Source organism: Lepus europaeus, chromosome 12 (assembly GCF_033115175.1).
Source record: "Lepus europaeus isolate LE1 chromosome 12, mLepTim1.pri, whole genome shotgun sequence".
In the NCBI taxonomy this organism is placed as follows: domain Eukaryota; kingdom Metazoa; phylum Chordata; class Mammalia; order Lagomorpha; family Leporidae; genus Lepus; species Lepus europaeus.
In genome coordinates, this window is record NC_084838.1 from 75,535,280 (window position 1) to 75,559,063 (window position 23,784).

The 23,784-nt window shown below is 42.0% G+C and overlaps 1 protein-coding gene across 1 annotated transcript in view; it reads left to right on the forward strand.

Annotated features, from left to right (window-relative positions):
• Nucleotides 1-23,784, forward strand: part of PGM5 (phosphoglucomutase 5) — a 222,957-nt gene that overhangs the window by 135,463 nt on the left and 63,710 nt on the right. Inside the window, exon 7 of the mRNA XM_062207064.1 lies at nucleotides 15,227-15,342. Coding sequence (XP_062063048.1) covers nucleotides 15,227-15,342 — 116 coding nt within the window. The remainder of the gene's footprint in view (nucleotides 1-15,226; nucleotides 15,343-23,784) is intronic.

Below are 23,784 nucleotides of genomic sequence, written 5' to 3' on the forward strand. Positions count from 1 at the left end.
CACATTTACAGAGTTCATCTCAGATAACTGATGTGGCTATGTCCAGTTGCACAGGATGTGCACTGCATTAGAGTACCACATATCAAAGAGCAACATTCATACATGTAACATTTATTATGACTTTTAGCAGATGGCACAAAAGTGTTCTGTTCTAAGATATTTGATGTTCTATAACACCTTTTGATAGTTGGAAATTCTGGAGTCTTGAAAAGGGGGTAATTTTGGCACAAAAGCTCAGCTTGGACTTCAGACAGAAAACATGACCTGGCGTGGAGAGGGGCTCCCCGCCTGTTCCCTGCATCTTTATCATCCCTGAGCTGCAGGCTGTGGGATCATGACCTAATGGGAACTGTTTGCACCCACAGAAGATGGTGGCCTGCCCATTTCTCAATGCCCAGAGGCCATGGTGTTGTTCTGTTTGCCTTTCTACCATCCTTAGCCCGTGGACCATCTGCAGCTTGCTTGGTTTCTGGCAGTTAGTTCTCTGTGGAAGGTTCCCTGCTCTTTTCTCTCCCAAGCCCCTGATGACCTCCACATGAGTAGGACCACATAGGTCCACATCATTCTAGAACCAGTCTCCACAGAAGGGGGACAGGGCAATTCAGTGCCTTGCTTGTTTCACTGGGCAATCCCTGTGTCTCCAGTGAATCTCAGGAATGACCCTGTTTTGGCCTGTGTCCCCCAGAGGTGGCCAGGCCTTCCAAGAAAGGATCCATTTCAGCTGCAGCCAGCACTGTCTGGGCCGCCCTGAATGCTACCAGCTGCCTTTCCCTCACCCCTCCTCTTCCCTCCACTTCCCCAGGGACTGGACCCCAGTGCTCAGTGGAGGGGAGCAGCCTGTCAGCCACACTCACTGGCCATGCCCCTGGTGTCCCTGCCGGCTGCCCTGCTCTGTTCTGCTGATCTCACTTGGCTAATCCTCCGCCTGCGGTGCCGGCACCCTGGGTTCTAGTCCCAGTTGGGGCGCCGGTTCTGTCCTGGTTGCTCCTCTTCCAATCCAGCCTTCTGCTGTGGCCTGGGAAGCAGCGGAGGATGGCCCAAGTGCTTGGGCCTCTGCACCCGCATGGGAGACCAGGAGGAAGCACCTGGCTCCTGGCTTCAGATCAGCGCAGTGCACCAGCCGTAGAGACCATTTGGGGGATGAGCCAATGGAAGGAAGACCTTTCTCTCTGTCTCTCTCTCATTGTCTAACTCTGCATGTCAAAAAAAAAAAAAAAAAGTCAATGGAGGCCATTTTTGCCAGTATCTTACCTATTCACAGTGAAATCACAGCACTGGACTTTGCAAATTAACTTACACTTAATTAGAAGGATGGCTATCAACATTACCAGCCATTTGGAAATTCACCTGTCAATTAATTTTATCCTGGACCTTCACTTGTCCCATGTGTTTCTTTCCACTCATATTTTGAAGACATAGTTCTGGAAATTAAATTATGGTTTGCACCCACATAGAAAGGTTGTGTCCTGTTAGACTCTGTGAAGTTTGCGGATCATAAACATGTATCTTTAAGCTCTTACTCTGTGCTAAACAGGGCCCTGCCCGTGAGGAGCTCACAGAGTAGTGTGAGTCAGATGTCCCAATGTCTAATGCAATTTCCCATGCTTAGTGTCTAGTGACTGGGGCTTACAATGGAAGCATAAAAAGGGGCTGGCCAGCTTAATCTGGAGAGTCAGGGAGTAGCTTGAATGTAGTAGGGTTGGATGAAGAGGGTGCTGCTATCTTCCCTTTGCCCCCAAGATCCACTCCACAGCCTTCTTGAAGCTCTCTGTCCTCCAGGTTGGTTTGTGGACTAGCAACAGGCTCCCCTGCCCTCCTGATTGTAGCTGGGTTTGAACATTTGGGAGCACTGCAGATAACAGACAGAGGGAGGAGAATGCAGGAAGGTATTTATTTCCTTCCTTGTAGGGTCTCTATGTGTTGTTAACACACCTCTTTCAAAGGTCATGGCTCTTGCCAGGCAGCCCTCTCCACACACCGCACACCACACAATTGTGTCTCTGGATTCTAGTAATGAGTTGGGGTGGGGGGAGAGGAGAGGGCTGCTACCCTGGTGGTGCTTGCCTGGGGTACTGGGTTGTCCCTGGTACTTCCCACTCTACCTTTCCCTCCCCACTGCCCACACCTGTACTTAGTCCCTGTACTAAGCCCTCCTCCAATGACTCACTGTGAGCAAGTCCCTGCAATAAAAGGTATCCCCACCTAAGGGAACAGTGGGTGCGGGGAGGATGGAGTGTGAGACAGGAGGCAGCTGTGGGAGAGGCAATGATGCTCATAACTATTGATCATGTCCAGTATGGGCTCTGGGGGCACAGAACTTCCCAGACAGCATCCTATGTCCTCACCTTTGAGTAGGGCGATGTATTATTCTCCAGGCTGCAGGTGGAAGAGCTGGGCTTATCACATTTAAGTTACTTGGCCAAGGTCACATAGCCAGGAAGGGGAGGAGCTAGACAGGACTCAGAATCACTTCTCTCATCCATTAGAGGGTGTTTGGGCTTGATTCCATGGGCAGTCTGTGTTTGCCTGCCCTTCCTGTCCACCTGGCTTTGTCTAATTTTCCACAACAGAACTTCAACTTTTCCAAAAGTCTCTTTCCTTAGAGCTATGTGTCATTAAATTGCAATGTTTTGTGAAAGATAAATTAATATCAGAGCAAAATTAATGTGGCATGACTTTTCCTTATGCTGGCAAAGTTAAACCCAATCCTGAGTGTTAGAAGGAATTCCTATTAAGGGAAGTATAGACTGGAACACGGTACCTTTCTGGGGAGGTGGACCTGTGTCCCCTGCAATATGCTCATTGACGCAGGACCCACATAGAGATGGCTGCCTGAAGACTTGACCTGGCCCCTGGGAAATAGCAGCCTGGGTCACAGATCAGAGCTCCAGGAGGAAATGCAAGGTCGGTGGAATGTGTTGCTCAGTCCCTGGTATTCCCAAGCCAGCACGGACAGCTGCCACTCACGTTCCTCAGGGTACTCTAAGGAGCCCAGAGGATTGCCTGTGGCTCTGCTCAGGGTCCTGAGCAATTTTTAGCCTTCCTAGTGTTGAAGAACCAGGAACTCTCTAAAAAGGGGTTTAAATGGACAGCGTCAGTTAAGGACTGCATGTCAGACAGGTGAATTCTCTGGGATGCTGATGGACAGGATAGCAGGAGAAATTCTCACAGTACATGGAAGTCAAACACCATCTCTTAATACGAAAAAGAAAGGTTTTGAATTCTATCCATGAAGCTGGAAAGAACTGACCAGGAGTCTTGAGAAATGCCCAAGCCAATCAATTACAGCTGGCTACAGCTAGTATGCTCGGTCTTGCCCTCTGCCTTCCGAGCATGCCTTGATATGGGACAGGACAGCTGTTACACTCATCAGAGCCCCATGGTTCTGATGGCATTGGCGGGTCTGACTGCTTCTCTTAGCCAGATAGTATTGTGTCTCTTTATTTAATCTCATCAATTCTTCAGATTTGGAAATATCTGGAACCCATAATTAGACAGTAGGAGTAATAATCCACTAGGTTTTCAATTTTGATCTTTGAAGGAGAAAGAATAGTTAGAAGAGCAGGGGCCTAAGATACTGCAAGACACAAAAATACACCATTCATTTCTTCTTTGTGGCACTTTTGCATTCTGTACTGTGGAATCCCAAGTCATGGCTGTTTATTTGCTGCTATGCAGCTCAACTACAGCACATCTATTCCCCAGATGGATAAAAGGTTGCTTCAGCTTTTGTTTTCTTTATTTCGTGCAGATGGTGTGGTAACAGATAGCCTTGAAGCATGTCTTACTGTAGACTTCATTCAGGTTTCTGTAAGATAGATATGTATATGTCCTGGGTCATAGGCCGTGATCAACTCTACTAAGAATTCTCAAATAGCCTTGTAAAGTAACTGTACCAGTTGAATCCTGCAGTCAGTGTTGGAGTGACCATTTTCCTGTGACACTCAAACCAACACTTGAATTTTTTTTTTCATTTTTCATTCCTAATATATTGGGTGGGTGAAACATTATATATGTTGTTTTAATTTTCATTTTCCTGATTTACTGTATATTTTCACATTGGCTAGTCTTCCCCCTCTGTGAATTGCTTAGGTCATTTGTGTCTCTCTTAATGGATTACAGGAGCTCTTTATTTAGGTTGGCTATTAATACTTCAGCTTTATGCATCACAAAGATCGCTCAGCTATGCCTAAACCTTCTGAAGTGTTGTTTATTTTACCCATTTTTGTTGTGATTCAGTTCATCAATCTTTCCCTTATATTTATTTATATTGTAGAATATAATGCCCATTTTTCCTCTCAAAGTTTTACTCTAGTCTGCCCATGGGGGTAGATTGCTAATATTCTCTGTCAAAGTTTAGAGTGAAAAAGGTTTAAATGAATGATTTCATTGCTCAGACTTGGACTCACAGAACAGTGGGGACAAACACTGAAGTCCCTGTGGCTCTGGTGAAACTGAATCCAGTGTGGAAACGTCCAGGCAAGGAACAGATGTTTGCTCTGGGAAGACTGATAGTGTCATGGTGTTTCACCGTATGTCACTCTGTCTCATAGAGTTACTCTGTGACTCATATAATGGTGTTGCAGCTTTATACGGATACCAGTTTTCTCTGGTGTTTGAGACTGTATTGACTTGTGGCTTTGGATATTCATTAATATCCAGTGCCTAGGTGTCCTTTCTTCTGTGACATAGATTCAAGAAGATGTCTAGGATTACTTCCAGGAAGAAGATGCAGAAGTGCAGGCAAGCAAAAACATGTTAAGAAACGTTGAGAAGCTTTGTTTTACAGATATGTTTTATCTCCTGGGTTAGAGCTATCAGATCAGTTCTTACCACTTTTTGTCCATAGGAGTAAATGAATTGACTTTAAATCTTCCAAGGGTATCCTTTCTTCTCTCCCCTTACTCCCTTGACTAAGAGGTCTGTATAACAGAAAATGCAAAGCAAAATAACAACAACAACAAAAAAGGTACTATGATTTATTTATTTTTGCTATCTGGGAGCAATCTCAGGGATATCTGAAGGACAGCTGATAAGTGTCTTTCAACTGTCAGTGTAGCTGGGACCTTTGGGATTTAGAATTCCCCAGCTCTAACACCCTAGCAATTTTTTTTTCTTTCAGAATAAAACCGAGAACAATTTACATCAAAGTGCTCAAGCGTCAAGACTGTAAACCCAGATGCTTAATTACCCAGATACAGGGTTCCATATTTATTACTAATTTAAGAGCATAAACCTTTGGATGTTTCAGTTTTCTGCATTTTTCCCTTAGATCTTTGATCAATTTCCTGAAGCCAATTTTTTTTCCCCTGTCTGTCAAGTAGGTCAAAATCTTCAGAAATCTGTCAGCCTTACCATGCCTAGGAAAAATTAAAATCTTAATGGGAAGGGTCTCCTACTTTCCCCCAAGATACCTACCTAAAATGAAAGCACAGCACAATCTAGAAAAAGGGTCCCTGGGTTTGGGGTTCACCTTTGTTTTACGTAGTCAAAACCTGGAAGTATAGAGGGAACACAAAACATGAGTCATCTTTTACTTTTTTCTTTTAAATATTTTTATGGTGTCATTAGTGACCTTTCTTGTTGTTTTGTGTGTTTTTTCATTGATGCATCATAATTGTACATATTTAAGGGGTATAGTGTGATGTTTCCATTCATGTATACATTGTGCAATGATCAGATCAGAGTAGTTAGCATCGACATCACCTGAAACATTTATCATTTCTTTGTGGTGAGAACAGTTAAAGTCCTTTCTTCTTACCCTTTGGGAATATACTGTGCATTATCTTTAATTACAGTCACCCTGCTGTGCCACAGCACAACAGAACTTATCCCTCCTATCCAGCTGTAACCATGGAGCAAGTTCAGCAGCCGTGCCCTGCCTGCCACCCCCTCCCACCATCTCCAGCCTCCAGTTATCACTAGTCTACACTTAGTTCCTAGGAGAGGAACTTTTTTTTTAATGATTTATTTTTATTTCATTGAAAGGCGAGGTTAGAGAGAGAGAGAGAGAGAGAGAGAGAGAGAAATATCTTCCATCTGCTGGTTCACTCACCAGATGGCCTCAATGGCCAGGGCTGGCCAGAACGCAGTCAGAAGCAAGGAGCCAGGAGCTTCCTCCAGGTCTCCCATGTGGGTGGCAGGGACCCAAACACTTGCCTCCTCTGCTGCTTTCCCAAGCCATTAGCATGGAGCTGGATCAGAAGTACAGCAACCAGGGCTTGGACTGGCACCTATATGGGATACTGTTATTGCAGGTGGTGACTAAACCCACTTTGCAACAATGCCAGCCCAGAGAAGAACTTTATTAGACTCCAAATATGAGTATGATTGTCCTTAAATAGTCTTTAAATGATATACTCATTTGCCATGTGGTTAAGCGAATAGTCCCATTCTAAGCACAGAGATAATGCTGTAACTCTGCAGCACATCTTACAGTTGTTAGAGCATTTTCTTTTGATTCTACTCTTCCATTTGGTCCTTACAACCTTGTTGTTAAGACTAGAAAGGTGGGCAGTGCTGTGGCATAGTGGGTAAAGCTGCCACCTGCAGTGCTAGAATCCCATATGGGCACTGGTTTGAGTCCTGGCTGCTCCACTTCCAATCCAGCTCTTTGCTATAGCTTGGGAAAGTAGCAGAATATGGCCCAAGTCTTGGGCACCTGCACCTGAGTGGGAGACTGGAGGAAGATACTGTCTCCTGGCTTTGGATCAGCCCAGCTCTTGCCATTGCAGCCATCTGGGGAGTAAACCAGTGGATGGAAGAACCGCCCCCCCCCAACCCCTGTGACTCTGCCTTTCAAATAAATAAATAAATAAATCTTTTTTTAAAGATTTATTTTTTTATTTAGTAAATATGAATTTCCAAAGTACAGCTTATGGATTATAATGGCTTCCCCCCCCCCATAATTTCCCTCTCACTCACACCCCTCCCATCTCCCACTCCCTCTCCCATTCCATTCACATCAAGATTCATTTTCAATTATCTTTATATACAGAAGATTGATTTAGTATATATTAAGTAAAGAGTTCATCAGTTTGCACCCACACAGAAACACAAAGTGAAAAATACTGTTTCAGTACTAGTTATAGCATTACTTCACATTGGACAACACATTAAGGACAGATCCCATATGAGAAGTAAGTACACAGTGACTCCTGTTGTTGATTTAACGAATTGACACTCTTGTTTATGGCGTCAGTAATCTCTAGGCTCTAGTCATGAGTTGCCAAGGCTATGGAAGCCTTTAGGGTTTGCCGACTTCGATCTTATTCCGACAGGGTCATAGTCAAAGTGGAAGTTCTCTCCTCCCTTCAGAGAAAGGTACCTCCTTCTTTGATGGCCCATTCTTTCCACTGGGATCTCACTCACAGAGATCTTTCATTTAGGTCTTTTTTTTTTTTCCCCCAGAGTGTCTTGGCTTTCCATGCCTAAAATACTCTCATGGGCTCTTGAGCCAGATCCGAATGCCTTAAGGGCTGATTCTGAGGCCAGAATGCTGTTTAGGACATCCGCCATTCTATGAGTCTGCTGTGTATCCCGCTTCCCATGTTGGATCGTTCTCTCCCTTTTTTATTCTGTCAGTTAGTATTAGCAGACACTAGTCTTATTTGTGTGATCTCTTTGACTCTTAGACCTATCAGTGTGATCAATTGTGAACTGAAATTGAATCTTTTTTTTTAAAAAAAAGAAAGGCAAGTATTATTTAATATTTGAGTTTTGAAGTTTAGACCAGGCTGAGATAATATAGGGCCCAGGACCAAGTGGCATTCTGCTGAAGTTTATATATTTCGTTTCAAACCTTTCATAGTCATATTTTTATGATAGCTTGGTGCTTTATGTTTATTTTACCTGAAGATTGCATTGTTCCATCCAAAACACAGACTTAAGGGTGACCTTTGAGATGGCTGTTAGACAGCTGGGCTTAGTTGAACTTGGCCTCATTCACATGTGTGAGTTGAGTAAACTTCCTTTAAAAGGCTTCTAAAGTCTAAGCTCACATAAACCTTTTACCTTGGAGCAGCCCCAGCCAGACATCACAGAAGGGATCTGGGAGTAAACTCATCAACGTGAAAATATTGAAGAGCTAATTTCAGGGCTGCTTTGTTAAATGCCTGCTAGACATTAGCCAGCATATCCAGTATGCTGTTAAACTATATCTTTAGTAGTTTGTTTTCTTGGGGTTATGTAAACATGAACAATTCAAACATGTATTTGTTCATGTATACTGCTGAAGGTTTTTTCTTTTAAATAAACTTTTTAATTGAAATATAAGATTCATACAAAAAAAAAGGCAGAACTCCTAAGTGTATACCTCAAGGAGTTTTCGAAAATGAATATACCTGGGTACCTACTGTCTGGATCAAGAAACAAAACACCCCTGAAAGTCCCTTGTCCCCACATTCTGGTCACAACCACCTCTGTCCTCCCAGAGATAACCATTGGCTAATTTTGTCTGTTTTCGGACAACTGGATACATAAGTGGAGTCATTGCATTTATATTACCCTGTGTCTGGCTTCTTCCACTCTGTGTTATGTTTGTGACAATCATTTGTACTTTTCCATACAGTGATAGTTCATTCATTCTTGTGTTCTGTAGTATTGCTTTATCTGAAGGTACTACATTGAATAAATATAGCACAATCAGTACCACTCTGCATTTCTTTAGGAACGGGTGGGCAACATCCAACCTATAGGCCACATAATACTGACAAAATAATTTGGTCTGGCTCTGCCAAGATAACCACTGGCAGGACTCAAAATTCAATAAATCTGAAGCAGGCTAATTTGATAATTTTGTATGGCCTGCAAATGTTGTTTGAAATATCCAAGTGGCCCTTGGCAGAATAAAAGGTTCCCCAGCCCTACCTCCCAAAATGAGAGTTCCACATCTGCACACCCCTGTTTTCTGCTACCCTTGTACATATGTAGTAATGTCTCACTGTGGTTAGAATTTGTATCCCCCTGATCTCCAGTGCTGGGAGCATCTTTTCATACATTGTGGTTCATTTGGATCTTCTTTTATAGTCTATTCAAGATTTTTTTGCCTTTTTTATGTTACTAGACTTACAGGAGCTTTAAAAATGTAACCTCTGGCTGGCGCCGTGGCTCAATAGGCTAATCCTCCACCTGCGGCACCAGCACACTGGGTTCTAGTCCAGGTCAGGGCACGGGATTCTGTTCCGGTTGCTCCTCTTCCAGGCCAGCTCTCTGCTGTGGCCTGGGAGTGCAGTGGAGGATGGCCCAAGTGCTTGGGCCCTGCACCCGCATGGGAGGCCAGGAGAAGCACCTGGCTCCTGGCTTCAGATCAGCACAGCGCGCCGGCCGTAGCAGCCATTTGGGGGGTGAACCAATGGAAGGAAGACCTTTCTCTCTGTCTCTCTCTCTCTTTCACTGTCCACTCTGCTTGGCAAAAAAAAAAAAAAAAAAAGTAACCTCCATGTAAGTCCTCTGTTAGGTACATGTGATGCACATGTCTTCTCCTAATCTATGTAGGCAGGGCTTTTTAAACGACAGCTGAGAACTCAGGGGATAGAGATTAGTACCCTCAAGAGCATGGACAGTTGAAGATAGAGCAAAGGAAGAGGGTCTGGATCTTGTTTAAATCTAGCACAGCTTTCTTGAAATAGGATTTCAAGGGTAGCCGGGTATGTTTTATATGCTTGATATGATAAGTCAATATTTATTTGACTATTCCCTTGCAGTCCAAGAGAGAGTAATATGATATTCTACTAAATTTCTATCATATATAATACTTTAATGCTTGCATTAATAAATATTTGAGTGGCAGAAGTTTGACATAGCAGTTAAGATGCCAGTTGAGATGTCTACATTGTGTATCAGAGTGCCTGAGTTTGATTCCCAGCTCCAGTCCTGATTCTGGCTTCCTGCTAATGCACATACTGCTCAAGTGGTTGGGTCTGCACCATCTAAGTGGTGAACATGGATTGTGTTCTTGACTCTCAGCTTTGGCCCTGCCCTGACTGTTGCAAGCATTTAGAGAGTAAATCAGCAAATGGAAGTGTTCTCTCACACACTTGTGCATGCTTTCTCCACCTCAACCTCTCTCCTTCTCCCTCCTCTGTCTCCTCCCTTCCTCTTCCCAACCTTCTCAAATAAATATATACATATTTGAATAGCTGCTATGGATACTGATTCTGCAGGTTGCCAGAACCACAGAGATGGATATGCCAACACCCCTGTACATGGTGAGCTTCGGGGCACTTTTAGGGTGCCTTTGTAGCTGCTACTATGTTTGAACACATGAAGGCAGGGCAACCATAAGACTGGTAAATAAAATGATGTGTCCTTTTCCTCTCCTTTAGTGACTGCTTTGAGTCTCTGAGATATTTATTTCCAAGACATAATGAGGGCTCTCTCATTCAAATAGCCCTACTAATTAATACATGAAGAAAGCCTCTTTTCTCAAAATGACTGCATAAAACATGCAGTAATGACTTAATTATAATCTCCAGAAGCTACAAGGAGGAAAGACCAAAAATGTAGATATATTGACCTCCCATTCACTAACACCCTTTAAAATGGCAATTCTTAGTTGGAATCAGACACCTTTTCTTGAGGGCAAGTTCATCAAGGCACCATATGATGATCCTAGACATTGAAGGAACTGTAAAGCTGTGTAAGATGCAGTCCCAACTCCCAAACCACTTCTGGCACAGTAATGGTGGGCACGGTGTTTGTGGTGGAGGGATGAATTGAAGGAGGTACGCAGTGTGTACACTAAGATTGTACCAAGTACCAGAAGCTTAGTGGCAGCAAGGTCACAGGAGAGTCACTGCAGCAGTCAGGGAAGCACTGTTTGTTAGCATACTGTAGCTACTACTACAAAACTAGTCCCCAGTGTAAAGTAGCTCAGCACAACAGGTTATTTATCAAGCACCAAAAGTTAACACTATGTATTCCTGATTGGTAGTTGACGCCACTCCCAATGATGAATCAGAACTCTAGATCCTTCTATCTTATGGACCAGCCATCTTCAACACACAGCTTCTAGATTTCTGGGCTGGTCCATATCAAGTGGGCAGAAGAAGAAAGAACTTGTAGGGTGGGTAGTTTTTCTAGCCAGATGAGAAAGAGGAGTTCCATTGGCTAGAACTAGGTCACATTGTCATAGCTAATTGTGAGATATGTTGAGAAGTAGTGTCCAGATGTGTGTCCAGAAAAAATGAGATGATTTGTTGGCCGCTTAGGAGTCGTCACCATTATATATGCTGTAATCCTCTCTAAAATTCATGTTGAATCTGAGTCCTCTCCCAAATTGAAGTATAGCCAGTGTGACACAGTATTTAGAGCTGTGGCTTTTAACTGATGAAATCTTTACTTAGTATATACTGAATCGATCTTCTGAATATAAAGAGAATTGAAAATGAAAAAAAAAAACCTGATGTTAAATTGGACATTGCATAGAAAATTAATTAATTTTAAAAATATATCATGTAGGATCTCTGTCTTTAATGTGCTGTACACTGTTATTTAATGCTATAACAAGTACCCCAACAGTATTTTTTCACTTTGTGTTGCTATGTGGGGCAAACTGTTGAAATCTTTACTTAATATGTACTAAATGATCTTCTGTATATAAAGAGAATTGAAAATGAATCTTGATGTGAATGGAAGGGGAGAGGGAGCGGGAAAGGGGAGGGTTGCAGGTGGGAGGGAAGTTATGGGGGGGAGCCATTGTAACCCATAAGCTGTACTTTGGAAATTTATATTCATTAAATAAAAGTTAAAAAAAAAAGAGTTGATGTTGTCCACGGGCCCCTTTCTCATTGATGGTATTAAGACCCTTATGCAAGAGGCTTCATGCTATATTTGGCTAGCTTGCCCTTCTCTCTGCCAAGTGAGGGCTTGATAAGAAGGCCCTTATCACACCTTAGGCTTCCCAACCTCCAGAACTGGGAAGAATGAGTTTTAGTTCTTCATAGATCACCCAGCCTCAGGTGTTGTAGTATAGCAGCACAAAACAGACTGGGACAGGTGCTAGGGTGGCAGAATGTTTTTGGTAAGCCTTGAAGCACTCCTCAGTATTTTGAGAGATTGAAAAGGAGGATTAACCCAGGTGATAAAAATGGTATAAAGAAGGATTAATTATTCAACAACAACAAAATGCAAGGGCATGTTTGGACAATTCCTTAATAGTTCAGTTTGCAACGGGCATGGAACACATAGGGAATAAACTGTTGGAAGGCTAGGTTGAAATTATTTTTAATGCAGTCACAATTCTAAAAGTTTAAAAATCCTGATCGAGGAGCTGATATCCAGCATGTTATGTTGGCTACCAGGGCTCATTCCCCTTGCAGGAGTACTGTGGCCGAGATGAATTTTGTTTTTCTTCATCCTCTGGCCTTTCCAAGGAGTGAATTCTCATGTTTGTTTCCAGCATATGGTGGCAGCCAGTCCAGGTTAGGGGTTCACATCCTTGGAACGAGCAGTTTTGTTGTGAGCTCTTGCACTAGAGGATCTCAGACACTGTAGGGACCTCCTGCCAAAAGCCAGTCTAGCACATGGTATCTGCTGAATGCTGTGCTTGGGATGAATCCCAAGTTCAGGAGGGGGAGGAGGGCGGGGAATTCCTTTCTGACCTTAGGACACAATCAACTGGAATTTAATTACCTTATTGTTATCTTAGCTTGCATAGCTGCAACTGTGACTCATAGTTATAAAATTATCCGGTCCTTTAAAATCTACCCACAGCCTGCAGCCTGATGAACTGACAGTGATTTCTAGGGAAGGGTGGGAGCTGGGGAAATCCTTTTGCCTCCCTTCGGACCTGCCAACTTGGCTCTGAACCCATAAGAATGTTTTTTTCAGAGACTATACGTCTCTACACCCTCTGCCCTTTCTCTCACCTTCCCTTCTGTCCCGCTTTGCATATCTGTGTGGTGATCATATGATCCATGTTGGCTGAATTAATTTTGACCCAGGTGTTGCTATGTGCTGCCTTTAAAAGGCTTCTTTGTGATTTATGGCTCCTTCCGTGAGTTTCTGATCATTGAATTAGTGTCTGTGAAAATCTAGCTTTGCAGTACACTTTGGGGGCAGTTTCTTCTATTGCTCCTACCAGAACATAAGCATGATTGTCTTAAACCATTGAAAAAGTGAGAAGCTGGAAGCTTTGAAGTAAACATCCCACAAACTAAAAGGTGTTTCTTTCCAAAGCAGACCTGCCAGAGACCTACTAACAGTTTCTCACGGCTGAGCACACATGCATTATACTTGGGTTTGGTGGAAAGGGAGGTACTCGCTTTCCCATGGCAAGGTTCTCTGGATGTTCTTCCTCTAGCTGGCCGTAAACTGAGCCTGAAGAAATTGTTACTCTGTTGTGTCCTGTAACATATTTGCAGCTTCCTTCCTCCTCTTCACCGAGACCCTCTCTGATTCCTCTCCCTGGCACCCTCAGCACTCACTGCATTCAAGGACTACATTTGGCTCATGGTTGGCCTTGGATGTTGTTCTCTTTTGGTTGCTTGCATATGAGGAAGATGAACTGCTTCAGGCCAGTGCCTGTGGTACCAGATCATTCCCTGGCATGCTTTCAGATCTAAATCCCTCTTGGAGCACTAAGGTATTTGGAGAGACAGCCTGGTGTAATACAGTGGAACATGAGCAGAAATTCAACAGACCTGGGTTCTTTTTTTTTTTTTTTTTTTTTTTTGACAGGCAGAGTGGACAGTGAGAGAGAAAGGTCTTCCTTCCGTTGGTTCCCTCCAGTGGCCGCCGCGGCTGGTGCACTACGGCCTGCGCACCACGCTGATCCGAAGCCAGGAGCCAGGTGCTTCTCCTGGTCTCCCATGCGGGTGCAGGGCCCAAGCACTTGGGCCATCCTCCACTGCACTCCCGGGGCCACCGCAGAGGGCTGGCCTGGAAGAGGGCAACCGGGACAGAATCCGGTGCCCCGACCGGGACTAGAACCCGGTGTGCCAGCGCCGCAAGGTGGAGGATCAGCCTATTGAGCTGCGGCGCCAGCCCAGACCTGGGTTCTAATGCTAGTGTTGCCTCATACCTCTGTGAAAACTTAAACAAATTACTCAGTCTCCCTGAGCCTCTGAGCCTGAGCTCAGATTAGTTATGGCTGTTTTTGAACTGTATCTAAATGGAAAAATAAAATACATATTCCTTTGTCAATGACTTCCTTTACTCACTGTGAGATTCATTGAAGTTGTTGCAGGTAGCTATAATCTGTTCAGTGGATTTGTGGAGTTACATTATGTAGCACAAATTAATTGTCCATTCTACTTTGACATTTGTGTAATTTTGGTTATTGTTTCTCACATCTTCATATCTCACATATACACTCTGCTAAATAATACTATACTCTGGATGCCCCAGGAAACAGTTTGGAGAGAGATTTGCTTGCAAGAAGTTACTTCCTTTCTCCTTTCAAGATTAGTACCTACCAGCAGGTGAGGAAGGACGATTTTGCAGGCAGAGAAATTGGACAGCAATGCAGCTACACAAAAGCTTCACCCAAATTATGGAGAATTCTGGAATTTAAATGACCTTACAGAGTTGTTCTAAATTGGGACAAGGGGTCCAGACTTTTACACAACCCTCATTGACCAGTCATTGGGCATTAGATATACATTGACCAAGAACTGGGGCATGCTTTTGTGTGAGATGTATGTTTTTTTTTTTTTTTTTTTTTTGCCAGAGAGCAAGGGCAAAATCCAGGAGCCATCAGCTGCCAGCATTGCTAGTAGCTGGTAGAATGAGTGTTCCTTTCAGAATATGTCTAAAGAGTGTGTGGGGGAGGGGATGAATCTGATACAGTGTCTGCTACATGTCATTAGTAATTTTTAGGAATTGAATTACTGGCTCATAGGATATAGATATATTCATTTTGGTAGAAACTATCAAACCATATTCCAAAGCATTTATATCCAAATATCATCTTAATTTAGATTGTGATATCCTTAAGTGGACTGTTTCATATTATTTATAAGTATATGAAACAAATGTGAGACTGTTTCATGTATTAACTAATATTTTCTGTATCATGAAGACAATAAAATTGAGAATTACTGAAATAGGAAATTTATCATGCTCTAACTTAGGGCTAGACATTGTGAAAGCTGTTAACGTTGTCCAGATTGTTCTCATGTCTCGTTATGGAATTACTAGATCTTAAAGGCTTGCTATTGTACCAAGAAAAGAAAGGAAATAAGGTTTATAAATTGACTGTTGCTTCAAATTCCATTTTTTTCAGAGTGGCCAAATCAATGAAGGTCCCTGTATATGAGACTCCAGCTGGATGGAGATTCTTCTCTAATCTGATGGACTCGGGACGGTGCTCTCTGTGTGGAGAAGAGAGTTTTGGCACTGGTAGGCTTTGTTGGGTTGATGTTACTGGGGGTATGTATGTGTGTGTGGGTAGAGGTGGCTGTATTTCTCAGTGATCCCAGTTTGGAGACCTGTGAACCTCAGTGAATCAAAAGCTGAAGGAAAAGTTAAAAAAAAGAAAATCAGAGATACCCAGCAGGATATGTACCATGATTTACCTGTCTCTTTGGTCATTTTTTTCTTCTTTGAAAAATTTCCTTTCTTTAATCTACAGAAGTATAGAAAATAGAATATTGAAACCCCATGTATCTATCAGCCAATTTCAGCTGTCATCAATTCATGGTCAGTCTTACTTTATCTCTACCCTCATCTACAAGGAGAGGCCTCTTCCCTGATTACTCTGAACCAACACCCTATAGCTTATTATTTTACCCCAAATATTTCGGTGTGAATCTTTAAATGTAAGGTATCTTCAAGAAAAAATATAGCCAAATTACCATTACACTTAAAATGTTAAAAATAACTTCCTTTTTTAGTACTTTAAAGATGATATTCTTGTCTTTTCTGACTTGCATAGTTTCCAGAAAGTCTGATGTAATTCTTATCTGTAGTCCTCTGTAACCACCACCACCACCACCCAACCCTTGGCCTCACTTCAGTATTTTCTTTTAACTTTTGTTTTTCACTGATTTGATTATAGTGTGTGTGTGTGTGCGTGTGTGTGTGGTGCACACGCCTGCATGTGTGCATTTGGGTTCTCTTGGATTCTTGGACCTATCGATTTGTTGTTATTTTTTAATTTTAGAAAACACTTAGCATTATCTTTTCCAATATTTCTTTTTCCCCATTCTCTCCTTCCCTTCTGAAACTGCATTTGAACTTATTTTGGATGAGTTGTGACCATAGATATTGACTTTGAGCTCTTATATTTCCTGTTCTATTTTTATTCCTTTTTCTTTTTGTGCTTCCATTTAGATAGTCTCCATTGGCACCCATTTAAACTCATTGACTATTTAACTGTATCCGAATCTGATAATGAGCCTGTTGAAGGAATTCTTTCTCTCTGATGTTGTATGTTTTATTTCCAGAATTTTTCTTTGATTCTTTTTCTAGTTTGCCTTTCCCTGATGAGATAATCTACCTGTTTATATATGTAGTTTATTTTTCAGTTAGAACTTTTAGTATATTAAATATGTTTATTCTGAATTTCCTGTCTGATAATTATGGTTTATCTCTGACTCAGGTTCTGTTGATTGTTTTATCCCTTGACAGCGGTTTGTCTTGCTTTTTGTATATCTCATAACTTTTCATTGAATGCTGGATGAGTGTTATGGTATGTGGATAAGAAGAGTAGACAGAAACTCAGGTAAACAGTATTTATATACAGAAATGGGGATAACTCTTCTTTCAGGCCTTTGGTGTCGTAGTTTAATCTTTTTGGGAGTTAAGCTGAGTTTAGATTTTATTGTTTGTGCTGTAACCTTTAGTGTTCTGTAGTCTTCACATTCCTCTAACAATGGGAAACTTGTGCTGTCTGCAGAAATTGGAGTCAGGATGCTAAAAACGCTTTTAAAGTGTTTCTGTTTCATCTCAGCTTTCAGCAGTTACTGCCTGTTTATGACACAAAGTAGAGCTGTTACCAGGCTCCTAAAATTTGTCCAGTGGCAGTGACCGCTGCTCGGTATTGGTGTAGGATACTGAACTCAGCAAGGCTCCCTACCTTTCCCAGGGGCAGAGGGTTTTCACTTCTGCCCCTCTTCTGGTAGTGCCGATCTTTGCCTGTGCTCTTGGGATGAGGCAGTTTTCATTCTGTACGCTCGGGAACGTAAAGCCTGTGTGTTGGGAGTTTTGTTTTGCTTTGTTTTGCTGTTAGAGAAGGGTTTGGAGACGTGGGAGGGCTTGCTGATCTCTCTGCAGAGCTGATCGTCTCCTTCATTCCTGCACTGTCAAGTCTCCCTTTCTGTTCCTTATTTCCCTGTGAGCATCCAGTAGAGGTCTGTGGGAAAAAAACTTGGAAGTATGTCCCATTTACCTGGGAATCCAAGTGATCTGGAACCAACATGGTAGGTTATTCTTGATCTCTGGAATTCCCTAAATGGTTACATCATTTGTTATTATCTGCTTGCAAAGGTTGTTCTTTCTCCAGAGCTCTGCCAAAGAGGAGAAAGTGTTTATGGAGTAGCTTGTTACTCTCCCTCCTCCCTTCCGTCTGTCTGTCCGTCCATCCTTCCTTCCTTCCTCTGTCTCCTCTCTCTCTCTCTTTCTCTCTTTTATAGTCTTGTCACACTTCAAGAAAAAGTATTTTGTAGATTCCCTTGTCTTTTTTGTTGCTAAGATTGCAAGGATATCTCTTGCAAATTTTCCTGTCCTAAACAGAAGTACAGAAGGGAACTCCAGAGGTAATTTCTCAAAAATGCCCTGTGTCCTCATCCTTCCTGCTTTTACATTTTGTTCCAATTAGGAGCCAAAAAAATCTTACACTGTAATTGATTAATATGTATCTTAATTCTCTTTTAATCTGCATTTCTCCCCCTCTATATTTTCCCTTTTTAATGTATTCATTGAAGAAATTGATTGTATGTCCTATAGAGTTTTGGATACCTTTGATTTTGATATTGCTTTCCTCAGTTTTTTCTTAATTTTTAGTGCTTACATAGACACTGTTGATTAATATGCTTTTTCTCTGATGTGCAACACTTAGCACATTCTGTTATTAATTATAGTATTTTATTTTCTAAAATCTCTACATACTCTGGAATATTTTGGGGTATTCAGTCATATAACCTAAGACTGAATTTTTTCTGTATTTCATTTTGTAATATTTATATCCTTTATTTCATTTTCATATATTACTGTATAATGCAATCCTGAAAATAATATTAAATAATAATTGTGGTAGTTCATAATTTTAGTGAAAATGGATATAATATTTTGCATCCATTTTGATAATTGCTTGTTAATATTGATGAAATCTTCATCATGTTTATATAATTTCCTCTGTACCCATTTTACTTATAGCCCTATTAGAAATGGATGCTTAATTCAATAGCTACTCTGTTAGAATCTAATGATTTAGTAATGTTTTTTCTTTAATTATGTGAATGTAATAAAAATTATTAGTTTTTATATAGCAGACTACACTTGAATTCTTGAGAATAAATCCTATCTGGTCATGCTTAAACTGATTGCAATAAAACTACTCAGTAGTTATAATGAGAATGTGTCAGGCCATATTGAGGTGTGACGGAATTTCTTCCTGAGATATTTTTTCTCTTACCAAAAGCTTAACAGTAGACCTTAACAGTACTACCATGAGTAGTAGGGATGGCATGCATCTTTGTTTGGTCAGACAAAATCAGACCATATCCAGTTCTCTACTGTGCTACTGTCGGAACCCTGGATACAGAGATGGCAGCTGTCCAGGGCTGTTTTGTTCTGTTGTAACAAAATGTTAGAGGGTTTTATTTGGCTCATGATTCCGATGTCTGAGAAGTCCAAATAGAGTGGCCCTGGTATCTGATTAGGGCCTACCGGCTGTGTTGTAACAGGTGGAGAAAAGGAAAAGGAAACAGCCAAGTGCAGAAGGGATAAGTATGTGAGAGAGGAAGTAAGTGGTGCAGAGAAAAGCCCAGCCCACTATTTTCTTTTTTAAAAATTTTATTTATTTCTTTGAGAGGTAGAATTACAGACAGAGAGAGGGGGAGATCGAGAGAAAGGTCTTCCATCTGTTGGTTCACTCTCCAAATGGCCACAATGGCCGGAGCTGAGCCAATCCATTGCTAGGAGCCATCATCCACTGCTTTCCCAAGCAATAAGCAGAGAGTTAGATTGGAAGAGGAACAGCTGGGACATGAACTGGTGCCCATATGAGATGCTGGCACCGCAGCTGGAAGCTTAGCCAACTATGCCACAGCGCCAGCCTCTGGCTTACTCTTTTCTCACAACCTACCATCTCAGGAACTAACACCGTTCTTCCAAAATTGCATTAATTCCTTCTGAGGGTGGTGCCCCCATTTTAAGGGCCATGCCGGGGACCGAGTTCCTACCACCTGATCATTTGAAGGACATGCAGGCTATATCCCAACCATAGCTGCAGTTATGCTAGGAACAGTCAAAACTATTAAACCCTTTGTCTGCTGAGCCCCTAACAAATAGAACAGTTTCCTTCTTCCTTGATCATCTGTATGCTTGAAGTGACTGTGACTAAAAAAAAAAATCAGAAATTACTTATCATGTACAATAATTCTACCCACTGATTAGCAAACTTACACAAATCTTGTAACTGGGTTAGAAACTGCCAAGTCCAGGTTATCCGTCCCTCTTTGTCTTCATAAGCATTACTGAGTTACCTACTTTCACTATGCTATATGTTCTGTGGTCTCTCTAATTAAAGGGATAAAATACTGCATGTGTAAGCCATGTTATACCATAAGTAACAAATATTTGCTCATTTCAATTTAATTAACTTTCAATGCTTACAGAATATAAGGCACTGTATTGGATGGCATGTTGAATACAGAATGCTTAAGACCACACCCTTCAGATATAAGAAAGATGCACAAATGACTGTTGTACAAGCCAGAAACCCTAACGTGCCACACAAAAGGAGGAGAAAATATGCTATGGGAGATGAGAAAAAGAAAAATTCTCCTTTAGAGCAGACTTGCTGAAAGAGATGGAAGTTAACATAGGGCTTAGGAGCAGGGAGGGTTTGTACACACAGCGATCAAAGGGCAAGCCTTACCAAACTGGGGGATTCGTTGTCAAGGAAGGTATAGAAGTGAAAGTGGCCATGTATTGTCAGTAACCATTTGCTTCACTTTTCTAAAACAGTGTTTTCATAAATGTGGATTAATTAATAATTAATTAATATTAGCTTTAAATAAATAGAATATGATAGAAATTATCAAGTGCGTTGCAATTAGTAATGATATTGTTTTGCAAATTATATGTATATACATATTACATAAATTATATTGCATGTAAATGTGCACACTACTGTGTATGAGGAGACATAAAAATGTTGAAGTGGAGTTTGTTCAGTGCAAAAATTTTGAAATCCATTCATATAAAGGATTTTTAAAATATTCATGGAAAATGAATATTATGAAAGGACTATGCTTGGATTTCAAAATTTTTACACCAAGACAAACTTAGCTTCCAGTTCCATTTTAAACTTTTTGAAGTATCTTGATTTGTGCTTAGTAGATCTCATAGCAAAATATATTTATTGTGGGTCATGGTCAAAGAGTCTAAAGAAGGATGGTCTATGGCTGAGGTCAGTAAACTTCTTCTATAAAGGGCCAGACATAATTACTCAGCAGTGTGGTTACAGTGCAAAAGCAGCCATAGACAGTACAGAAACAAATGAACATGGTTGCCTTACAATAAAGCAGTAATCATAAACATAGGCACCTATCCAGATGTGGCCCTTGGGCTGTAGTTTGCTGTACTTGATGTGTAGGCTAGAGTGGATGAGTGAGTATCACAAAGTGGTTCTGAAAGTGTGGAGAAGGGAGGCAAGTTCCTTTGCCTGTGATGCGTGATGTTGGGACTTGACCCAGCTGCACATAGGAGGCCATGTTTTGCCCAGGGCAGGTCAGCTTGCAGACACCTTTCAGGAAACTTTGCTTCTGTATGTTTGTGCTGATCATAACATGGAGGCCACACTGGAAGGGAGTTTTTTTTTTTTTTTTTTTTTTGGACAGGCAGAGTGGACAGTCAGAGAGAAAGGTCTTCCTTTGCCGTTGGTTCACCCTCCAATGGCCGCCGCGGTAGGCACGCTGCGGCCGGCGCACCGCACTGATCCGATGGCAGGAGCCAGGTGCTTCTCCTGGTCTCCCTTGGGGTGCAGGGCCCAAGGACTTGGGCCATCCTCCACTGCACTCCCTGGCCACAGCAGAGAGCTGGCCTGGAAGAGGGCAACCGGGACAGAATCCGGTGCCCCGACCGGGACTAGAACCCGGTGTGCCGGCGCCGCAAGGTGGAGGATTATGGAAGGGAGTTTTAGAAGTCTCTCACCTTTATTGTTGTCTTTTTAAAAAATTAATTAATTTATTTGACCAGAGTTACAGAAAGACAGAGGCAGGGGGAGAGCAGGGAGAGGGGTTTGGGGAGAGTGAGTCTTCCATCTGCTGGTTCACTCTCCAAATGGCTGCAGTGGCTGAAACTGAGCTAATCCAAAGCCAGGAGCCAGGAGCCAGGAGCTTCTTCTGGGTCTCCCACATGGGTGCAAGGGCCCAAGTACTTGGGCCATCTTCCACTGCTTTCCCAGGCCATAGCAGAGAGCTGGATTGGAAGTGGAACAGCCGGGTCTCAAACCAGCACCTATAAGGAATACTGGCACTGCAGGCGGCAGCTTTACTGGCTACGCCACAATGCCAGCCCCATATATTACTTTTATGTCAAGAAGCACAAGAGATTTTCCAATGTATGGGGCTTGGACGCCTTGCCACCTCCACCATTCTTTTTTTTTTTTTTCATTTATTAAACTTTTATTTAATGAATATAAATTTCCAAAGTACAGCTTATGGGTTACAATGGCTTCCCCCTTCCTATGCATAACTTCCCTCCCGCCCGCAACCCTCCCCTTTCCCGCTCCCTCTCCCCTTCCATTCACATCAAGATTCATTTTCAATTCTCTTTATATACAGAAGATCAGTTTAGTATATATTAGGTAAAGATTTCAACAGTTTGCCCCATATAGCAACACAAAGTGAAAAAACTACCGTTGGCGTACTAGTTATAGCATTAAATAACAGTGTACAGCACATTAAAGACAGAGATCCTACATAATATTTTTTTAAAAAATTAATTAATTTTCTATGCCATTTCCAATTTAACACCAGGTTGTTTTTTTTCATTTCCAATTATCTTTATATACAGAAGATCAATTCACTATATAATTAGTAAAGACCTCATCAGTTTGTACCCACACAGAAACACAAAGTATAAAAATACTGTTTCAGTACTAGTTATAGCATCACTTCACATTAGACAACACATTAAGGACAGATCCCACATGGGGTGTAAGTACACAGTGACTCCTGTTGCTGACTTAACAATTTGACACTCCTGTTCATGGCGTCAGTAATCTCCCTAGGCTCTAGTCATGAGTTGTCAGGGCTATGGAAGCCTTTAGGGTTCGCCGACTTCGATCTTATTCCGACAGGGTCATAGTCAAAGTGGAAGTTCTCTCCTCCCTTCAGAGAAAGGTACCTCCTTCTTTGATGGCCCCGTTCTTTCCACTGGGATCTCACTCACAGAGATCTTTCATTTAGGTCTTTGTTTTTTTTTTCCATGGTATCTTGGCTTTCCATGCCTACAATACTCTCATGGTCTCTTCAGCCAGATCCGAATGCCTTAAGGGCTGATTCTGGCCACCTCCACCATTCTGCAGACTGCAGTGGGTTTAGCCTTCTTTTTTATAGGAATCCCCCAAACAAGAAGTCGTTCAGTGGCTCGCCCAGGCCCCCAGTGTATGGAAAAGGTCTACATTGAATTCAGTTGCAGTGGGACTGAAGGACTGGTCTCTGGCCTGCTGTGTGTGCCACTTGTCACTGCACTGATCAGTCTTGCACATGAGAACAGTGAGGAATTCACTCTCAGTAAATGACACTTGAAAACCCGAAGGAACTGGACTGTTCAGTCTTGGAAGGGGAAAGTGGCTTCACTCTGCTCTTGAGCTGGCCTTCTTGAATTCCAGCCTCTGGGAAGGGACACTGGTTAAAAGTACTTTTATATCCTATTTCAACTTAAGTCTTTGAAGGAGTGGATCTGAAAATCTGCATTTTAAAGAAACATCTTCTAGCATTCTGTTGTGCAGACAGTAACAGGAAACATTGCTCAAATGAAAACCATTTAAAAAAAATTTTTTTACTCATTTATTTTGCTTTTAATCAGCTTTGGTAGCCAGAGTGTGCCTGCGATGCCATAGGTTTGGTCCAGACAGGATCAAAGAACAGGAGTGGGAGGCTGACATCTGCATTTCAGGATGCTTCTCAGGGACCAGCCACATGGCCTCTCTGACTCTCACTTCCACTCTTTAAAGGCCAGCTGATCATAGGAGCTCTAGCTCAGGATATGATTTTCAGAGGCAAGTGAGACAGTTACTGGAGAAATGGAGAATGGAAAGCTTCTGTCCCCCATGCTGGGGAGAAACTTATAAAACGAATCCAAGGTTTCCCAAGTGAAGACCTTTTCCAATATCCCTGGGGCATGGAGCTGTGTGCCAACAAGGAATGCACGGTTATATGCCAAGAAAGCTGAAAACAGGGATCTGTGACAGGTTCAAGAGTGCCAAGCTTTTGCCCAGGGCAAGGTCCAAGAGGAACAAGATAGAAGACTTCAAGAAGTTTGTGGAAAGTGATGTTGTTAAAAAGACCAGGCATGGATTTCAAATTCTTTGTACGGGAATAAATATTTTTTTAATTCTATTGTCTATGAACTTTTTCAAGTTCTCCTATATATCCTGCATGGATTCCC